Below are 20,724 nucleotides of genomic sequence, written 5' to 3'. Positions count from 1 at the left end.
TGGGTCTGAGCTCTAATTCGCAGTTATAGCTAGGTGGAGCCTCAGTGGTCAGAGGCAGAGTATCTGGATAGAAAACACTGCGGACGAAGAAGGGAGGCGTTTCCGTCCTGCTTTATTTACGATGCCCCTGAAAAAGGGGTGGGGTTTTGATTACATGCTTCTGCCCCCCCTTGACTTTTTTGACCCCCTCACCCAGCAGCCACTGTTGGAAACAAGCTATTAGGACCCCCTTGGGCTTGCTCTTTTTAGAAAGATGCTGATTAATTTTTCTTCCTAACGTCGTTATACTTGCCATTTGCTAAGGCAGTGTTTGTCAACCTTGGCGACTTTAAGCTGTGTGGACTTCAACTCCCAGAATTCCCCAGCCAGCCTTGCTGGCTGGAGAATTCTGGGAGTTGAAGTCCACTCAGCTTAAAGTCGCCAAGGTTGACAAGCACTGCCCTAAGGGTTTGAAATAAAAAAATTGAGATTTCATTGGCTTCCAGCAACCATCTGGCTGGCCAGGAGATGAACAGAGCCTTTTTTATGAACTTAAAATACCAAACAGGGTAAGGAGACAGGTCACTCACAGACCCCTTTAGGCCCTGGCTTCAGTTTTAAGTTTCTGGGATGTTCTTGCTTTGCAAAACCTTTTTTTTTTAATTGCAGACTGCTCCAGCCTTTATTTCTGTATTGTTGGCTTGTTTTAAGCTAGACCTGGCTAGCTTGCATTTGGAGAGGGGGGCTTTCCAAGCGTTGAAAAAGGAAGAGGTGGTGCAGTGGGGTCTCTCTAAATGAGCTTCTTCCTTGCCCCTCCCCACTTCTTTCCACGCAGGGATAATTTATACCGGATCAGCTTGGAATCTGCTGCGGCTGGAGAGATGCGCTACCATCGGGTGAGTGTGCTGACCTTTTCCCATCCCGCTGCTGAACTGGGAGATTAGAAAGATTGCCAACAATTGTAAAGAATATTATTACAGGTAGTCCTCGACTTACGACCATTCGAAGTTACGACGGCGCTGGAAAAAGTGGCTTGCAACCAGTCCTCGCACTTACAACCGACAATTCCCCATGGTCACATGATCAGAATTCGGGCGCTTGGCAACCAGTATGCATTTATGACAGTTGCAGCATCCCGGGGTCATGTGCTCACCATTTGCGACCTTCCCAGGGGGCTTCCGACAAGCAAAGTCAATGGGAGAAGGCAGATTCACTTAACGACCATTGATGCACTTAATGGCTATTGTAAAAAAGGCCATAAATCGGGCACAACTCACTTAACGACCACATCGCTTAGCGACGGAAGTTCCGGTCCCAATTTTGGTCGTAAGGTGAGGACTATCTGAATTGCTGTTGCAGTAATATGCAATGTGCATGGTACAGTTTGCATCCAGGAAGGTGGAGATAGCTTTAAAACTGCACACTTGTGGCACGCAGCCCTGCCTGGTTTATTCAGGTGTAAGCCTGTGAAATTTACTTCCAGGTATGTGAACTTTCAGCAGGTGGCTGAACCCAGCCAGTTTCGTCTGACCTCAGAAGCTGAGTAAGGTGGACAATGATTAATATTTGGATGGGAGACCATGAGGCGATCCCAAGGCTATAAGCTAGCCTAGGAAATGGCAGGGGGGAATCTGCCCAATTTCCAAACTAGTTCCACATTACTGCTAAGAATGTGTGGTTGATCCTTACAGTCACCAGGAATCAATCTCAAATCGAAGGCAAATTTTGCTTTAGGTTATAGCCAGTGCAAAACTTTTTTTTTCCCTAAATTTTCCTACTAGTAAAAATGCTAGTAGAACAACCCTTATTGGTGCCAGGTTTTCAGCCAGCAGTCTGTCCATGCTGACATCCATTTAGCAACAAGAGTTTTTAATCCCAGCACCTAGAAAGTGAACATATCAGGGAGAAAGCTAGCCTGGGAGCCTGTCCTGCCACCCTTCCATCTGCGTGGATTTTGTTTAGGTTGTGATTGTGGGGTGTTCTGTCCTGTGGGTTCCCAATTCACGATCAGAAGTGAGCTGTCTGTGCATCTGCTTGGGGAAAATGGAAAGAAATTGAAATAATTGAAGGAAATTCTCTGGAGTTCAGCCTGTGGCTGCTGAAATGGAACGTGGGCCTGTGAAGGGTGGAAATAATGAATGAAACAAACAGCCTCTATTCACCCCAGTCCTGAGACCCTGAGCTCTACTTTGCTGAAAATACAGTCTTCCTGTTGGGTGCAGGATACAGTTTATTCTGCAGAATACGTATATTTTAATTTGTCTTGTCACCAAAATTCTCTCTTTCCCCCAAAACTATAGCAAGGTTTCTCAATCTTGGCAACTTTGAAAAGTGTGGACTTCAACTCCCAGAATTCTCTAGACTTCAACTCCCAGAATTCTCTAGACTTCAACTCCCAGAATTCCCAGCCAGCCTGGGAAATCCTGGGAGTTGAAGTCCACATATCTTAAAGCTGCCAAGGTTGAGAAACACTGAACTGGAAGGACACAACACTTTTTTCTCTGTTTTCTAACAGCAGCAAAAAAACTCAAGAGACAGAAATTGCAAAGAAATAATGTTTACCTGAGCATTAGGAAAACAAAACCTAAGAATCAGATTCAATTTAGCTACCGCAGTCTAAAATATAAAATTCCTCCCCATCGCATTTCCTTCAATAGCTCTTTGAGATTTTCTCTCCACTTGTGAAATGAATCTGTGGATTTACAACTGCTCAGGTAGAGTTGGGTTTGGTTGCAATTACAGCAAGTCTAACAGAAAGATCTCAATAAGTATAGATTTATTATGATTATTATTATTAGTGTTTCTCAACCTTAGCTATTTTAAGATGTGTGGACTTCAACTCCCAGAATACCCCAGCCAGCATGGCTAAGGTTGAGGAACACTGATTATTATTATTAATCAATTACTGCCCACCTGCATCCAGAGAAATTCTGTTCTTATATACAGGTAGTCCTAGCTTAACAACCACAATTGGGACCAGAATTTCGGTTGCTGAATGAAGCAGTCATTAAGTGAATCTGACCCAATGTTATGACTTTTTTTGCGGTGGTCATTAAGCAAATCACCATGAGCATTGAGCGAACCACCTGGTCGTTAAGTGAATGACACAGTTCCCCATTGATTTTGCTTGCCAGAAGCCAGCCAGGAAGATTGACAATGGCGATCACATGACCACAAGACACTGTGATGGTCATAAATGCAAACCGGTTGCCAAGCACCCAAATCGTGATCATGTGACTGCGGGGACACTATAACAGTCATAAGTGTGAGGGCCGGTCATAAATTGATTTTTTCAGCACCGTTGTAAGTCCAAACCATCATTAAACAAATGGTCATTAAGTGAGGACCACCTGTACTCTCCAAAGTGCTTGCCCAGGTCCCGTTAGAGAAATAATCATCTTTTTATTGTTATTTTTGTAAATTCTTTCTGTTATTTAATTCTCCCATTGCTTACCGCTAGCCATTTAATTTCTAAGACACTTGCTGGTGTTGGAACGCTCACATCCACCTTTTCAAAAATAAATTATCCATTCTTTCCTTCCTTTTTTTATTTATCTGAGATAGATATATATCAATGGCTCTCCGGAGGATCCAGAACAGATCAGAATCAGGTCTTTTTCGGGAAGAGTCTCAGGAAGTCCCATATACGGAAAAGGCATTTTGCATTCTCTCAAATGGAATTCAGAGAAAATATATTTTGGTCTTGTAGATCGATTCAGGAAATGTCAGATTTTTCAGGGCAGTGGGTCAAAAGCAAGACCAGATTAGCAAATGCTATGAACAAATCTGTACCTTTTCAAAAATATACTATATATATACATATACATATACATATACATATACATATATATATATGTGGTATATGCACAAAAAAGAGTTCTCTTGGGGAAAACTGCGTGGCACAAGAAGGTATGCTTTTGGCACAGGTTTACAAACTTAAATGCCGATGTTTGGAAAACTGCTCGCCACATACGGACATGAGCAGTGGAAGCTGAGACAGAAAAGGCCCTTGGCTTGAAAGACTGCAAGCGAGACAGACAGGAAAACTAAGAAAAGGTGCATCCGTCACTAATTCTCGGAGGTGTCGTTGAAGTGTTCTTTTTGCCGCGCTTACATACGTTTGAGTGGCTCTCTTTGCAGTTTCAGTTGTTTTGGGGGAAGAGGGCAGGGGGATGATCTTCCTAAGCCATCCTTGGTGCCCTTCTTTGCCTGATCCTTTTTGGCCATTCTGCTCTTCACACAGAAAATGACGTGGAGGTCGAACAAGCACGATATCAACATCTGCCACATGAAGGGGAAACATGAAGTAAGTAAATTGTTCCCATCACCGCCTTCTTTTGCACTTGTATCCTGCTCTTCCTCTGGCGAACCACAAGGAGACCTGGATGCAACGCCAAAAAGTTGTAGAAAACCTAACCAAGGTTAAACTAGCCAAGGTTAGCATGTGGAGATTCGTGCCCTGGTTCTTTTTTTTCTTTTTTTTTTAACAAACTTGGTCAGGCCAATGCAGCCTTTTTGAACAGCAGGAGTGGGTCAGGAAGGGGGTCAGTCCTGCAGCCGCTGCTGGGGAGCGATGTCTTCCTTGGCTACGTGTATCTGTTATTTTTATTTTTGATTCGGCTGTCCAGACTCGTGCAACTCAGAGGCTGTTTTCAGCAACGCCCGCCTGTGCAGCTGGAATAAATGATGCGTACAGCTGGCATCAAACAGGACCCTGTCCTACCGCATCTGCTCCTAAGGTCCTGGAAGGGCAAAGGAGCAGTGGGAGCAACGTAACATCTGCAGAATGTTCCAGGGAGGCAAACTGGGTGTGTTTCACACCAGCCACATAGAAATGGAGGTTGTGCCAAGCTTTCAAAGTGGTCTTCCACTTGGTTTCCAGGGGAAGGCGCAAAATCTGGGGAATCCGGGGGAAGGTGCAAAACCTGTTTTGCCATGCAGGTAGTCCTCGACTTACAACCATTCATTTAGCAACCGTTTGAAGTTATGGCGGCACTGAAAAGTGACTTACGACCAGTCCTCGCACTTACGTCCATCACAGCATCCCCGCAGTCACGTGATCAGAATTCAGGCGCTTGGCAACCGGCATGTATTTACGATGGTTGCAGTGTCCCGGGGTCACATGTTCGCCATTTGTAACCTTCCCAGATGGCTTCTGACAAGCAAAGTCAATGGGGAAAGCCAGATTCACTTAACAGCTACATGATGTGCTTAACAACCATGGTGATTCACTTAACCACAGCAAAAAAGGTCATAAAATTGGGCACATGATGCCTCACTTAATGATCGCTTCACTTAGCGACCAAAGTTCCAGTCCCAATTGTGGTTGTAAATCGAGGACTACCTGTAATTCCAAGATTTTGCATCTCAAGCAGTCTGCAAATATTCCTGCAAATATTCTGCGAGGCTCCTCTGCTCTCCTTGCTTGGGAAAACACTGAGTTTGCTGCATGAATGTCTGAAAGGAAGCGAAAAGAGAATCTAACAGTGGCTCCAAGGGTGCCTCCTTTCCTTTCAGTGGGTGCATTGATATTCTTTTTTTAAAAAAAGAAGTCAAATCAGATAGCATCATTCAGGAGATGGGCTTTGAATTTTCTGAGTAAGATTTTTGGTTTTCAAAATCAGAGCTGCCTGTATTCAGGTTCTGTTTCCTGCTCTGGAGTTTAAGCAGCCTAGAGAGGTTAACAAATCTTAAAGGAAGAACAGAGGAATTGGGTTAACCGAGGCCGGTGTTTTTCAACCTTGGCAACTTCAAGCTGTGTGGACTTCCACTCCCAGAATTCCCCAGCCAGCATGCACTTAGCTTTGCAACATGAGGACTAGAAACATTGAACAAAATCATAGGATTAGAAGCAGGCATTTAAACCATCCAGTCCAAGCCCCTATCCAGAGTAAAACATGCCCATTGGTCCCTGCCAGTTTTCTGAATTTGGGTCTATCATTACAGTATTGTCTTCCACATAGAGATTCTTCTTTTTATAGTAATTCTATTAAAGATTCCAATTTACAACAATAAAAACTAATACAAAGTAAAAAAATATAAAAGAATAAAAAGAACAAGTAGAAGGTGCGGGGAAACAAGGGAAAAGAGAAAAAGAAAAATAGAAAAGAAGGAAAAAATAAGAATATAGTAAAGGAAAAGAAAATAAATACATAAAGAAACGACATTTTCCCACGGGAAGGATTCCTTATAATTAATTCCAAAATCTTATTTCAAATTTATCTGTACCCTTGGTCTGCTTGTAACTTTCTAAAGTCAAAGTTTCAATCGCCCTTTTACGGTTTATTCCAGAAAAAAAAAAATTAAGTCCTTCAACTTGTATTTAAAACTTCCTTCGCTCAGGATTGAAGGAAACTCACCTGATGCTGTAAAACAAAGGTTCCTAATAGCTGAAAAGCAGCTAACAAGCCATTTCCTAAAGTGATTAGCAAAGGAAATAGGCAAACCCAGGGTCCTTTTGAAGGCACCAACCACCGCAGTTTGAGCATGATAGAAAAAATAAGGAAAGAAAAATGAAATATTCCTCCCTTGTTCAATGGATGGTTTTAATGTTTAAAAAAAAATGGGGAAAGCAAGCCATCCAGGTCTAATGGCCACCCAGGATGGCCGAGTTAGTTCAAAGTTAGGAAATTTGATTTGGCAGCTGCTGCTTATGCTGGTTCGATCTTGTTGAGTTGGGCCTAAGAATCAACGACTTACACGGGTGAGCGGCTTCCATCGAAACCAGTCCCGGCTGACGTCCTGCGGCTCTTCCAAAAACTTTTCAGCAATCTGATTGGCCCTGTCCATCCTCTGCTCTGCTCTCATTCCCTTTCTTCTGCTTCCCTCAATCTGAATTCTTTTTTTTTTAGTCAATGCAGAAATATAATATTGTACCAGCAAGTGGACCAAGGAGTTACCAAGCTGCTACGGTTAATGCTCAGAATATTGTTGATAAGAAATGAACAGCAAAAGCAACGTCCGTGGCATTCTTTTAACAGTACACAAAAGGATTTGAATCTTTGAGCTGAGTGCTAAAATCCCTGCTGTTTTTTAAAGACACCGATAAATAAATACGAGGGACGAAGAATTGCTATTAGAAACATTATAAATAAATATTTGTCTTCTAACTCCCTCTTCGTAAAACTCCGACTGAGATAGATTATTCATAAACGTTTAAAATTTTCGTGCATTTCTGATTTCGGTTCTTTTCCCCCTTAAAAACCATATACTAAATACTTAAATGCCTTGCATATCTGGTATATATGGAAGTCGTTCTTGCTTTAATTTGGTTGAAGTTCTGTTGTGAATATATTTTGCACCTTCAAAGTGCCAACAGCCTGTGCGTGGTCCAAGACCAAGTAATTGCCTTTTCCTGAAGTCCATGGGGCTCTCAGGAGCCAGCTCCATCACTTAAAGTCGTTTCCCTTCTTTTTCTCTTTTTCCATATTATTATGACCATTTTGTAGATGGAAGAAAGAGGAAGCCAAAAGACCAGAGAACAGTGGTGGCCAACAGCCAATTGCGGCTTTTTGCCAAGGAAATGAAATCCTTTAAACTGAAATAATGCAAAATTAGGATGGAAAAGGAAGCGCCGTGAGAATTTACTGCAGCGTTTTTCAAACTTGGCAACTTTATGATATGTGGACTTCAACTCCCAGAATTCTGGGAGTTGAAGTCCACCCAACTTAAAGCATGCCGGCTGGGGAATTCTGGGAGTTGAAGTCCACCCAACTTAAAGCATACCGGCTAGGGAATTCTGGGAGTTGAAGTCCACCCAAGTTAAAGCATGCCAGCTGGGGAATTCTGGGAGTTGAAGTTCACACGTCTTAAGCATGCCGGCTAGGGAATACTGGGAGTTGAAGTCCACTCAACTTAAAGCATAGCTGGCTGGGGAATTCTGGGAGTTGAAGTCCACCCAACTTAAAGCATACAGGCTGGGGAATTCTGGGAGTTGAAGTCCACTCAACTTAAAGCATGGCTGGCTGGGGAATTCTGGGAGTTGAAGTCCACCCAACTTAAAGCATACCAGCTGGGGAATTCTGGGAGTCGAAGTCCACCCAACTTAAAGCATGCCGGCTGGGGAATTCTTTAAGAAATTGCCAGGGTTGAAAAACACAGCTTTAAAGCTTCCCCGAAAACAGGCTTCCCCAACTTCCCTCCCAGAATTCCCCCCCTGACCCAGATTTTATTCCAGATGCATTGGACCAAATAAATTTGAAATCATTCCCCTTCCTTTTTGCCTTTCTCCAGCCAATCAGGGAACACGTGACCCTCTAAAGCTGCCTCCCAGGGGCATCCCAAGTGGCATCCCAGTTTCTGCCCCCCCCCCAAGATTTCTTCCCCTTTCCACAGACTATCACTGCTGTTGGCTGAGATTCCTCTCTCCTCTGCTACTTTAAGCAGGGAGAGGAAAGGATTTTGGCAAGCCAGTGCTCTTGTCCTCGCAAGCACTTACTGGATCTCCACCACATTTGGGCCAGGAGACGCATACCGTCCTCCCCCCCCCGCGAATGGCACCCCCTGGAGACCCCCGGAGGTCTTCTGCTCCAGCCCCTTGGGATGCAGACACTTCTGTCATATGTGCAACCCAGGGAGGTGTTAATAGAATCTGGAAATTGGATTTCGCACCGATTATGAGATGTGTCTCTTCTGATCAACAGACCGGAAATAATTAATTACAGAAGCAATTATACGAGGATCCTAATAAATCACATTTGATGTCAAATGTTTGCAAGAAGAAGTGTGGGCAGGGGGCCCAGCAGTGACCCTCAGAGGCCACCTTGCTTGGGACAAACAGAGAAGGTTCCCCCGAGGGGGGGGAAGGCTGGGAATTAGAGGTTTCGTGGTACAGAAGCTGGGGGTGAGGGGAGGTTGATAATTCAATTTGCATTTGGAAATGGTGGCAGCTCTCCATGCTCAAGTGTGGTGGCTCCCACACCTGGAAGAAGGGTTATTTGTAGAGCATGAAAGCCACCGTGTTTGGAAGGAACAGAGGCCAGAACTGTGACTCACAGAGGGACGTGACCAGGTGCCTCCTGGGAGAACGGATCATCTCTGCATCTTTGGAGAGACGGGTTAGGGCAGCGAGTTGGGAACCCTTCTCAGAGGCAACAGCAGACATGCCTTTTGACTAACATACAGGGAGTCCTCGCTTAACGACCACAGTTGAGACCGGAATCTTGGTCGCTAAGCGATGCAGTCATTAAGCAAAGCATCGCGTGACCGGACCCGATTTTACGACCGTTTTCACCATGGTTGTTAAGCGAATCAGTGGTTCCCTATTGATTTGGCTTGTCAGAAGACAGCTGGGAAAGTCGCAAACCACAATCGCGTGACCACAGGAAGCTGCGAGCCAGTTGCCAAGTGCCCAAATCGCAATCGTGTGATTGTGGGGGTGGTGCGACAGTCGTAACTTCGAGGGTGGGTCGTAAGGAACTTTTTCAGCCCCATTGTATCTCCGAACCGTCATTTAAACGAATGGTTGTTAAGCGAGGACTACCTGTAGTGAGCATCCTGGATTGTTTGTTCAACCTGGGCAGATCTTTTCATGGGGAACGTGCAGAGCACCAGAGATCCTACTTTGAAGCGGTTGCTCCTTCGCCGGACAGCCTCCAGCCTGTAGATGTGCATCTTGGGGACATTTAGATCACTTGTTTTTCTGGCTCTTTTTTTGCTTTCAGGAGCCATTTTTCCTCCACAGGGTGAAATGGCTCTAGATATTCTGGGGGCTGATTTTTCAGTCTCTCCAATTGGCAGAAACAAAGGTTTCCAAAAAAAAAAAAAAAAAAACCCGATGGAGAAAAACAGGCACCGAGAAGGGAGGTGGTGAAAATCACCCACTGTTTTTTTTTTTCTCCCAAAGAATGTCTTTTTTCTCTTTCTCCGGCCTGTTCTGAAACCATGGAAACCGAGAGAGGGAAAAGGTGCTGGTTTGAAGAAGCAAAGGACGATGAATATTATCTCCAGGAGACGCACAAGAGCCCATTCAGTGGCGGATGAGAAGCTGGGGGTCCAAAATAACCCCGCTTCCACCCTCAGCAATCATAAGAAGAACAGGCTGACCTGGAAGGCGGACGACATTTTTCTAACATCCCTAACCAGGAGGAGAAAAATGTGATTTTTGAAGGACACCATGCACCAACAGCATCAGCACTGACCTCAATAATAACTGTGGTGCACTTAGGGTCAAAAGATTCAAGGGCCAAGTATTTGCCTCCACCCACAATGGCAAGGCTGTTCTGGGTTCAAGTGTTTTCTCCCAGGCTGGCCTATCTTACAGGTCTGTTGTAAGGGCAGCTGATAAGCACATCCGGCCCCCATTCGATAGCGGGTGGGCATTGTGGGACTTGTGAGAAGATGGGGAAGAAGGGTATTGGAGGTCCAACAGCAACAAGCATTGCAAAAACAACTGTGATTTCCCCATCCTCCCTCCTCAACTTCTCCAACTTTCTTTTCGGAGCAATGTTTAACATCCGTGTGATCTCTCAGCCGAAGGGCGATCCTTTGGGGTTGCTTTCAAATTTGGGTTGTTTTTCTTTTTGAATCATTGCTGCAGGTCTCAGCGTTCCCTCCACCTGCCAATGTTCTGGGGTCCCATTTTAGATCAGCCTTGGACTCAGCACCGAGGTTTGATGTTTGGAAGGTTTGATGAGTTTGGATGGTGCCCATTGCAAGGAGATGGTCCTGCATTGCAAGATGCAGAAAACTAGCAGCACAGTCAGGGTTTAAGATAAAGCCACACATCCTTAGCTCTGTCTCCTGGAATTTCTCCCCCAGTCAGGGTTCCATCCAAGAATTTGCCTTGGCTCATGCAGCAGATCCTGAGCGTGCAAAGACCGCCTTTCGCTCAGCAACCCTCACCATATTATTTTTCTCCTCCCCAGGCAGAATGCCGGAATTTTATCAAAGTGCTGCTCATCCGCAGCACCAATGTGCTCTTTGTGTGTGGGACCAATGCCTTCAACCCTGTTTGCTCCGATTACAGTGTGAGTACCTGGTCCTCCTACCCTGGTCCTCCTCTGCATCACTTGCCCAACACTGACGGGTTCTTCCTGGGTTCAGCCACCCTGACTGGAGAATTAACTTGCCAAGAACCATAGAGCAAGCTGCAGGCATCATCTTTTAATCTAATTTCTAACGCAGATGTACAAAATCCAAACTCCTGAACCGTATGTTACGGAAAGGAAACCTTTCCCAGATTTGGGATAACCAAAATCAACTGCCTGATCAGCCCGTGTGCTGCAAAAGGCTTCTTGGAGTGGGGCGGTATCACAAGAAGCATTCTGTCAAATGCTTTCTGCCCCGTGATTAAAGAATGGGAGTGCAAACAATCTTGCATTCTCTTCCACTTTTTTTTTTTTTTACATTTTTGTGCCCCCAAAGCAGCTGCTTTGCCACCCCCAGTTTTTGCACTTTTCTGCCCCCAAAGCAGACACTTTACCACCCAGGTTTTTTGGGGGGGCAGGGGTATAAAGGGATGTTGGGGCCACAGGCAATCAACCTATCATGGGTTGCTGATCTGTGCATGTTTAAATTGTATTGCCTAGTATGCTGTAACCCTGTACATTTGCAACTAAGAAATTATGCACAATAAATTAATGCTTTGCAAAAAAAAATTTACAGATCTGCATGTGCTAAGAAAATTGCAGGCAAAAATGTTGGGAGAAATATGTGGAAATTGGGGAACATGTTTTTTTTCCCCCTGTATTTGCACACTGAGGGGAGCCTTTGCAAAAGCAAGCTTGCAATTGGTGAAATGAAGAGTGAAGGATGGAAAATTTTATTTCAGGTATATTTATAAACATTCTAGATATCCTGGGTGTGCCCACCGTCACATTACACCTTTCTCTCAACTGCAGATGGATTCTTGGTGAAGCCGATATCAACGTTAATAAATCTGGGGTTTGTTTTGATTGAAGTATATTTTAAAAAAATATAATAGTACCTGAACATGGGCTCCCTCAAATCAAGCCAATGCAGAAGTTAAGCTTAAAAGTAAAATGAATCCAAGGAAAGACTTTTGAGATATCCTTCAACCATGTAAAACGAATCTCCATATGACCATTAGCGGCTCCTGATAATAATGAAACATGTTAAGGAACTGAAAAAGAACTGGTCTGTAGCTTTTTTCTGGAATTAATTTGAGAAAACTTAAGTCCATGCATCTTAAAGTTGCCAAAAACACTGATCTAGAGCAAGTTAAATCTATCACACAGGCTTTCTCAAACTAAGTATCTCCCGGTTGGGTAAGCTTTCATTCCCAGAATTCTCTGCAATTTTCCATGGAATTATGGGCACTGAGGGGGGAACCTGGTTTGGGGACAGCCGTCAACATGAATTAGAAGGGAGGACAAAGATTATAGGTCCACATGTCTTCTAATCCATTCTCCTTCCAACAGATGGACTATCTAGAACCTGTGGGTGACAACATCAGTGGCATGGCCCGGTGCCCATATGATCCCAAGCATGCCAACATTGCCCTCTTTACAGGTCAGTGCCGTGGGAAGGAGGCACTGCCAACCCGGCTGCTGTTGTCTCGTTTTCATTTCCTTGCTACCCCCACCTCTCTCCCTAAGATCTCCGAGTGGTGTCCTTTCTCCCTTTGCCCTTACCCTTAAGAGGCCGGGAAATCTGAACAAGTCGCCTGAAATGGCTTAGGAAGTGTTGTGGATATTTCTTTCTGCCTTTTAATAAAATTGGTTAGTTGGGAAAGATGCCACCTGACTCCTGATTTTTAGATGCCAGAGACCAACACGCCTCTCCTCCTAAAATGTCTACAATTTGGCTGTTTGGGGCTCTCCAATCTAGCCTACAGACCTTACCTGGTGATCTCCTGCCTAAGCATTAAGACTTAAACTCTCCAAGATCAAGCGGCTCCTTGGCCTCACCTCTTCCCCATGAGCATCAGCATCATTCATCCCTCCGATTGCCCATTTGCCAATTCTCCAAAAATCTGGCCGTTGATCCCTCCTGTTTCCCTTTGATCTCCCTCTGCCCAGTTTTCCACTAGTGCAAGATTTTTTCCCTTTTTCCCCTTTCTCTCTTCCTTTCTTCCACTCCTTCCTGATTCCTCTCTCTGGCATCCTTTCTGTTGCATCTCTCAGTAGCTTGGCCTGTTTTGATTTCCAAAGCCTGGGCATGTGGCTCTCCCAGGTATTTTTATGTAACAACCGTTCTCCTTTTCTGCTGGCCTAACTTCTTCAGCTGTTTTCTTTTCATTCTTCCTTTCTCTCCCTGGCCCTGGTAGGAGGGATGCTGTTCACCGCCACCGTGACCGATTTCCTGGCCATCGACGCAGTGATTTACCGCAGCCTCGGAGACAGCCTGGCCCTGCGCACGGTTAAGCATGACTCCAAGTGGTTTAAAGGTGGGGAACGGGATGCAGATGGTCTTGTGGATGTCGAGTGTGGAAATGAGGGTCAGGACCCCCCACAGCTGCTCTGGCAAGGAGGACAGGAGAAGCACAGCCTCTTTCCAAGAATTCAGTTTGGCTTCTCTTCATCCCTCGGATAAATTTGGCCTCGGTGCACTTTATCAGTGGCATTTTGGGGCATGAGAGAGGAATTGGGTGCTGGAAAATGACTTCAGCCTCATTATAGGCTTTTCCCCTGGGAGACGCTGCACCGATTTCAAGCCAGAGATTAACATTTCCTGACCAGGATGCGGGAGAGCATTCAAGCCATGGGCCTTTGGAGGAAAAACTGCATCTTAGGATATTTTTTTTAAACGCATTTCATAGTGAAGATGAGGTGAAACAAATGGCCAAGAAGGGGTCTGGCCTTTCCTCCTTGCTGAAAAATGAACAGATGAATGAAAGAGCTCTTTGCAAGTACGGTGGACAAGATGGGGAGGACTTGTTAGGGTTGGGCCCAAAGATGGGGCAAGTAACAAAGGGTCTAAATCGCAATGAAGCAGGTTTTGGTTGTTCAGCAGAGCAGGCTGCCCTAAGTGGTGGTAGACTCCCCTTTACTGGAGGTGTTCAAAACGTAGTGTGGGTGGCCATCCGTCGAGGAGTCTGGGCAGGGGTTGGACTAGATGCTCTCTAAGGTCACTTCCACTTTTCCTTTCTAGTATTCTATGAACAGGCTCCCTCAGTACCTCCTCAGGCCTTGTCTTCATCGGAGGTCTTCAGGCAGAAACCAAATAGCCATCTGTCAGGGGTGCTGTAGTGATGGATTCCTGCACAACACAGGGGTTGCACTAGAGGACCTCCAGCATTTCCATTGCACGAGACCATTAAAAAAAAAAAAGCAGGCTATACGGCAACCCTCCTAAATTTGGGGCCCAGTAGGTGTGTTGGCTTACAGTTTCCATCGTTCACAAGCCAGCAATTGGCTGGGAATTGGGGGTGTTGTTGTCCAGCGTCTCTGGAAGGCATCGGGTTGATGAAAGCCGCAATGGGGGAGCTGGTGAATTCCCTGGGCCCAGAAATCAAACAGCTTTTCTCACAAAGTGACACGAACTTAGGCAGACTAGTATTTCACCTGATATATTTCCATGCCACAGCTTCATGGAGAGTCCGCAAACCAGCTGAAAGGAATAAAATACACCACACTAGGACAGCAGAATAAAATGGCAGATAAAATCAACGGAGAGGATAATCTAAAACTTTACAGGCGAGATTTAAAATGCCTGAGTGAACAAAAAGATGAGGTTTTTTTAACTTCGTGTCTAAGTTAAAAAGAAGAACCACCATCCTAGTTTTGCCCCCAGTTGCTATATTTATGGTTCCAAACCAGAATGATGTGAGCATGCTTGGGAAGGCAAGATCTTTTTGATTAGAAAAGGGTTGAAAACTTCTTAAAAGTGGAAGCCAAAATACAGAGGCAAAGTTTATAGCCAAACCGATGCATGTTTATTCCCAGTGTTTTAGCCTTTGGTGGGAAATACGCTTGATTAAAGGTGTAGAATTGTGGCCTGAGCTAATATTCCTTCCAGCTGATCCACCAAAAGATTCTGGAATGATTTTAAAAGTTGCCTTGGTGTGCATGCACGTCAGTGTGCATATGAGTGTTTAAAATAATATAACTGGCAAAATAGAAGAAGTGCCAGGGAAAAATTATGTAGCCTGGGAGCCATGAGCAAGATGAAAGTTACCTGCCTTCCTTTTCCTTGTGGAGGACATAAGGCCAAGGGCTGTTCACTCTAATTTAGGAGATAAACAGCTTCTGAAATTAATCCCAGCTGCAGGAATCGCTCGCTGTTTTTGCAAGATTCCCTACAGGGGCATGCTCCGTTCACAAAGCAAACGCATGTAGGCATGCCTGCCCATGTTTCTGCACAATTGGGTACATTCATATGCTAACTGATGCCCTTGGTCGACCCCTCTGGCCCTATCAATTAAGATTTCTTTAATGGCTTAGCAATAATATGCGAGAAAAAGACCTTGGAAATATTGTTGATCTCGGGCTGGAGATGAGTCAGCTGGGTGATGTAGCTGCAGAAAAAGAAAAAAAGAAAAAAGACAGAAAGCCATGTTTTAGTTGGCATCCGAAGATGTGTTTAACCCTGGGGAAGCGATGTTTCCATTTTGATTAGTCCCCGCAAGCAAGATCGTGTCTAGCTCTGGGGGTTGCATTAATTGGGACAGGCTCAGCAAAGGGGTGCAAGGATGATGAACACAGCAAGAGCGAAGCCCCGGGAAGGATTTGGGAATGTCCAGCCTTGAGAAAAGGCCATGGAGGGGATCCTGCAGACAATCAAGACCTGGGCTCCATTATTCCAGAATGTGGGACATGGAATAGCAGACTGGAGATATAGGAAGGCTGATACTGCTAGAATGATAAGAAAAACTTCCAGACAGGAAGAGCTGTTTTATTAGGAGAACTCATGCATAGGAAGGGGGCTCCCCACTCCTGGATGCGCTCAAGAAGTGATCTGTTGGGGATGCTTAAATGATTCCTGCCCTGAGCAGGGGTTGGATTGGATGCCCTCAAGGGACCCTTCCCATTCTAGATTCCTGGGACCCTGAAGGTCAATGCATCAGTTAACATTTCCTTAAATCAGTGTTTCTCAATCCCCGCAACTTTAACATGGGTGGACTTCAACTCCTAGAATTCCCCAGCCAGCACAGCTGGCTGGGGAATTCTGGGAGTTGAAGTTCACCCATCTTAAAGTTGCCACGGTTGAGAAACACTGCCTTAAATGCTTGCACTCCCAGATCCCCCGATGGAGAAACACTGCCTTAAACACTGCCTTGCACTCCCAGATCCCCCGATGGAGAAACACTGCCTTAAACGCTTGCACACCCAGATCCCCCGATGGAGAAGAAAAGGCCAGTGGGAGGTCCTTCATAAAAAAAAACCCTGTGTGCAATGAAGCTCTGGGTTGCGTGGAGTGGGTACCCCAATTTTAGTGAGGTGGCCTGAGCCAAGAGTGGGGTTCTGAGACGTCATCTGGAGCATGGAGCAAGGAACACCTTTTTTGATTCGCATCCAGCTCCTCTGTGGTGGTTCCTCGTTGGATTGTTTGGGGTCCTCTGGAGCAAGTCATTAAATCTAGTAAAGGGAGAAGGGAGTAAACGAGGCAGCTTCTGAAGGACCTTCCCAAGATGGTCCTGCTTGACCTCTTCTCTTGTTTCTTCCCCCACCCTGTGCAGAGCCCTACTTTGTCCACGCGGTGGAGTGGAAGAACCATGTCTACTTCTTCTTCAGAGAGATTGCAATGGAATTCAACTACCTGGAGAAGGTGGGTCCAACCAGCACCAATGGTTGGGTGATGGGGGCAGCTAGACTCTGCATTGTCCTCAGGAACTGCTGGGTGGCTGAGCCTCTGAATCACCCTACACGGTCTTCCACCAAGCTAAATGCCATAGTTGCGTTGGTCCTGAACTTCGTGAAAACCTAAAAGAAATGATTGGGGATATCACTATTAATATTACGTCCGGAGTTTTGTAGAGATTTCTACTTATTTCTTAAGCGGACATAACGGGCTTTGTTCTGTGCCATGAATGAATGAACAAAAAAACGAATGTCAAGCTTTATGATCATTGTAAACTCTTCATTTATTTACTGATATTTTATTCTTTATCCCCCATGTCTCTTTCTCTTTTTTTTAATGCAGCTATTTATTCTCTTTCTTTAAATGTTTTAATAAACTATTTAAAAAGAAGAAGGTAGACCATTTGCTGGGGATCCATCAATTTATATGGTAACAGAATACATTATACTGCAAAACCGTGTGTTGTTCTATCATATCAAACATTACATTACATTGTGCTACATATTATTATGTCATTCTGTTATGTTTCCTATTATATTAATGTAGCAATGAAACCAAAAACGAAATGCTTGATTTGATGCATTGCCACATATTGCCAAAACCCGTAGATCAGAAGGGTATCTCCTACAAATAATATAAAAGTAGTCCTCGACTTATGATCACAATAGGGACCAGAATTTCCATCGTAAGTCGTTGCGGTCATAAGTCGAGTCACCATGTGACCGGACCCGACTTTACGACCATTTTTATGGCGGTCATTAAGTGAATCATGGGTTGTTTAAGAGAATCCAGCTTCTCCAATGGGCATGTTATTGCCCGAAAATGGCCAAAACGTTGCAAAACCCAATCATTGGACCATGGGACACTGCAAGCAGTCATAAGTGCGAGCCAGTTGCCAAACACCCGAAATGCGATCATATGACCGCAGTGTGGTGGTGGGATGTTTTGTGACGCTCAGAATTACTTTACAGGCCATAAACCACCCATTCCAAGGTCGTCATAACTTCTGATCGTTGTTAAACAAACAGCTGTAAGTTGAGGACCACCTGTAAGTGTCTAAAAACTAAGCACCTCTTTGTACCGACTTGTGGTGCATCTTAACAGGGAGGTGTTAATTGTTGTGGGAGGCAGTATGGACGGTCCTGGTTTCCTGAAACCCCAACTGACAATATCAATGAGACTGAGCTTTGCTGCCAAAGACAGGCTAGGTTTCCAACTGCAAGGAGCCCGGATGGTGGAAGGTGACTGGTAGCCCACTTGCGTATTCCTTGTCTTCTCAAGGGACAGTGATGATTTCCATCAAGGATCCTCATTGTCCAAAAAGGGTCAGCCCGGAAGTTTTGGACCGCTCTCGCAGGATGAGCCCTTTGCTGCATCAGCCATAGCTGAAAAGTGAAAGAGCAACAGAAAGCAGGAACTGTTTCTCCCTTGACCAACCAATCTGATCCCTGTACAGAAGTCTCCAGGCATTTCCAGAGAGTAGAGGGATGCCCTGGCTGAAACGATGGGGAGACACTTGCCAGTCGGCAGAGAGGGCGTAGCTGGTATCTTCCAAATGTGCCAGGCTATAACTCCACAATTCCCGGTCTTTAGAGGACCTCTGGCAGTCTGTGTAGATAAGCTGAGCTAGGCGACATGGGAGCACTGGAGCTTTTCCTGCGTCAGGGTGCTTTGTGGCCCTCAGGGTGTTCATCCTCGTGTCCCCGCAACCACAGCCTAAACATTGGGCAGCCTTAGGCAGGCTTCTCCTGGGCGTGAGTTTAGCCCTCTTTCAAAAGAGCGCTAGACCCGTGTTTTGAAAAGCAGAGCAGCAGCCCCACCTAGTGGTAAGCCATTCTCTTGCAGCACTTACCAGTCGCTCCCTGCCACTCCACCCCAGGCCTGTGACCTCTCAGGTGGGCTATTTCTGCCGCTGTCCTTTTCTTCTAGCTGTGGGACTGAAGGAAAGCCACCTTGCTGTTCCTAGGAAAGGCGGTAGTTCAGTGACAAGCTTACATTGCCCACCCACTTGGGTTCTGCAAGGATGTCCCTGCTTAGGGACCCAGTTGGATCTTTTCCCAAGGTCCTCTTGAGATCCCCAAGGACCACCATTCCTTCCTGTCTCCCAGTTTGATTTGGGGGGAGGTGGGGAGAGAGAAAAAGTGCTGAGAGATTTCTGCTTAGCAATTCAGCTTCCCCCCTTCCTTCTCCCCCACGTAGATGGTGGTTTCAAGGGTGGCCCGTGTTTGCAAGAACGACATGGGGGGATCGCAGCGGGTGCTGGAGAAACAGTGGACTTCCTTCCTGAAGGCTCGCCTGAATTGCTCCATCCCGGGAGACTCCCACTTCTATTTCAACGTCATCCAGTCAGTCACAGACATTTTGGAGATCGATGGGAGGCCAACGGTGCTGGCTGTCTTCTCCACACCCACCAACAGGTGAGACGGAGGGTTGAGCTGGGTATCTTGTAATAGAAAGGGCTTCTTGACCCAGGCAAAGTTCCAGCTTCCCCAAAATGCAGAATGTTGGATTGTGCAGTCCTTGGTGCACCCCTGCGGGGTGGGCCACCTTTTGACAGCAGGCTGAAAGAACACGTCTTGAGGGAGGAAATGGGGTCAGATGCTCAGCTCAGGCCTCAGCCATGCAGCTTACAAAGGCCAGAAGAACAACTGCAGTCCAGCGGCCTGGAGCCACACAACACCTCCTTCCCGAAACCTTCTTTGCCTCCCTCTGCAGCATTCCCGGTTCGGCTGTCTGCGCCTACGACATGGGCCAAATGGCAGCCGTCTTCGAAGGGCGCTTCCGGGAGCAGAAATCTCCTGAATCCATTTGGACCCCGGTTCCAGAAGAGCTGGTTCCCAAGCCACGGTAAGGAAATCAGTCACAGGCCCCGTGGCTGGAACCCAGGGGGCAGGTGTGCTGCCCAAAAGCTGCAACAGGAATGTGGCTAATGTCAGGGAATTCCTCCTGGTGGTCCTTGGTCACTTTGCCAGATTCCTGGTCCTGTTCTGGTTTCCATGACCTCAGGGCCAATTTCTCTGCAACTGACAGCCTTCCCAAGTGGACCAGAGAGGAAATATGGCCAGATGAGCTAATTCTACTTTATTGTAAAGCTACATTAACTACATTAACAGAATCTTGCAAATCTGAAAGTACAAATCCCCCACCGTCTCCTTTACAGCCCAAAAAACTAGGGAGGGTCACTTCTGAGCCTCTCGCCCCACCCATTGTGCAGCTGCGGGCTCGGCCCTCTCTTATCTGACCATTCCCTAGGCAATATCTCTTTGCCTGGTCTCCCAAGGTCATTCCCACATACCTTTACAAGGATCTTGCAAGTCTGAAAGTACATCTCTCCCCCATCTCCTTTACAGCCTGAGAAACTAGAAAGGGTCCCTTCTGAACCTCTTTCTCCACCCCATCATGCAGCTGTGGGCTCCTCCCTCTCTTATCTGACCATTGCCTAGGCAGCATCCCTTTGCCCGGTCTCCCAAGGTCATTCCCACATACCAGTACAGCAACTGCCCAGCTTGGTCAGAGTCATGCAAGCTCCTTCAGGTGCATCTGGACAGCTGTTGGCCTGCAGGTGTAGCTGAACTACAACTCCCAGCAATATGGCCAAGATTGAGGAATGCTGGGGGTTGTAGTTCATCCGCATCTGGGGAGCCTGCTTGTCCACATCTGCCTTAAGGGTGGAACGTGGGGGACTTCAACAAACAACACAAGGTGTGATGTTCTTCTGAACAGGTCCATTAACCTCAATATTAACTACCTTATGGAATGACCTCCAGGATTTTAGGGGAGGTCTAGTCACACACCTACCAGAAGATGGTGGGTATTGAACCTTGGATGTCCTACAGGTTCCTGGTCTACTATGGACCCTGATCATAGAATCCTAGAGACACAAGGTTGGAAGGACCCTTGAAGATCATGTAGTCCAACCCCCTGCCCAAGGCAGGAATCCATCACTGCAGTATCCCTGCAGTGGGGGGGTTGAGATAGACGGACAGACAGACAAATAAATAGATATATTTAAAGGATTTCTTTTTTTTGCAAAATTAAAAGATA

At 45.9% G+C, this 20,724-nt stretch overlaps 1 protein-coding gene and 1 long non-coding RNA gene across 2 annotated transcripts in view; one reads left to right on the top strand and one right to left on the bottom strand.

The window, feature by feature from the left end:
* Nucleotides 1-20,724, bottom strand: part of LOC134488509 (uncharacterized) — a 679,404-nt gene that overhangs the window by 291,400 nt on the left and 367,280 nt on the right. The window lies entirely within an intron of this gene.
* Nucleotides 1-20,724, top strand: part of SEMA6B (semaphorin 6B) — a 50,520-nt gene that overhangs the window by 10,627 nt on the left and 19,169 nt on the right. Inside the window, exons 3-10 of the mRNA XM_063290938.1 lie at nucleotides 815-875; nucleotides 4,223-4,285; nucleotides 10,845-10,946; nucleotides 12,360-12,450; nucleotides 13,208-13,327; nucleotides 16,559-16,647; nucleotides 18,880-19,097; nucleotides 19,396-19,527. Of these exons, the coding sequence (XP_063147008.1) occupies nucleotides 815-875; nucleotides 4,223-4,285; nucleotides 10,845-10,946; nucleotides 12,360-12,450; nucleotides 13,208-13,327; nucleotides 16,559-16,647; nucleotides 18,880-19,097; nucleotides 19,396-19,527 (876 nt within the window). The remainder of the gene's footprint in view (nucleotides 1-814; nucleotides 876-4,222; nucleotides 4,286-10,844; nucleotides 10,947-12,359; nucleotides 12,451-13,207; nucleotides 13,328-16,558; nucleotides 16,648-18,879; nucleotides 19,098-19,395; nucleotides 19,528-20,724) is intronic.

This window comes from Candoia aspera, chromosome 1 (genome assembly GCF_035149785.1).
Source record: "Candoia aspera isolate rCanAsp1 chromosome 1, rCanAsp1.hap2, whole genome shotgun sequence".
NCBI classification, from domain to species: Eukaryota; Metazoa; Chordata; class Lepidosauria; order Squamata; family Boidae; genus Candoia; species Candoia aspera.
This window is presented reverse-complemented; position numbering and strand designations above follow the sequence as displayed.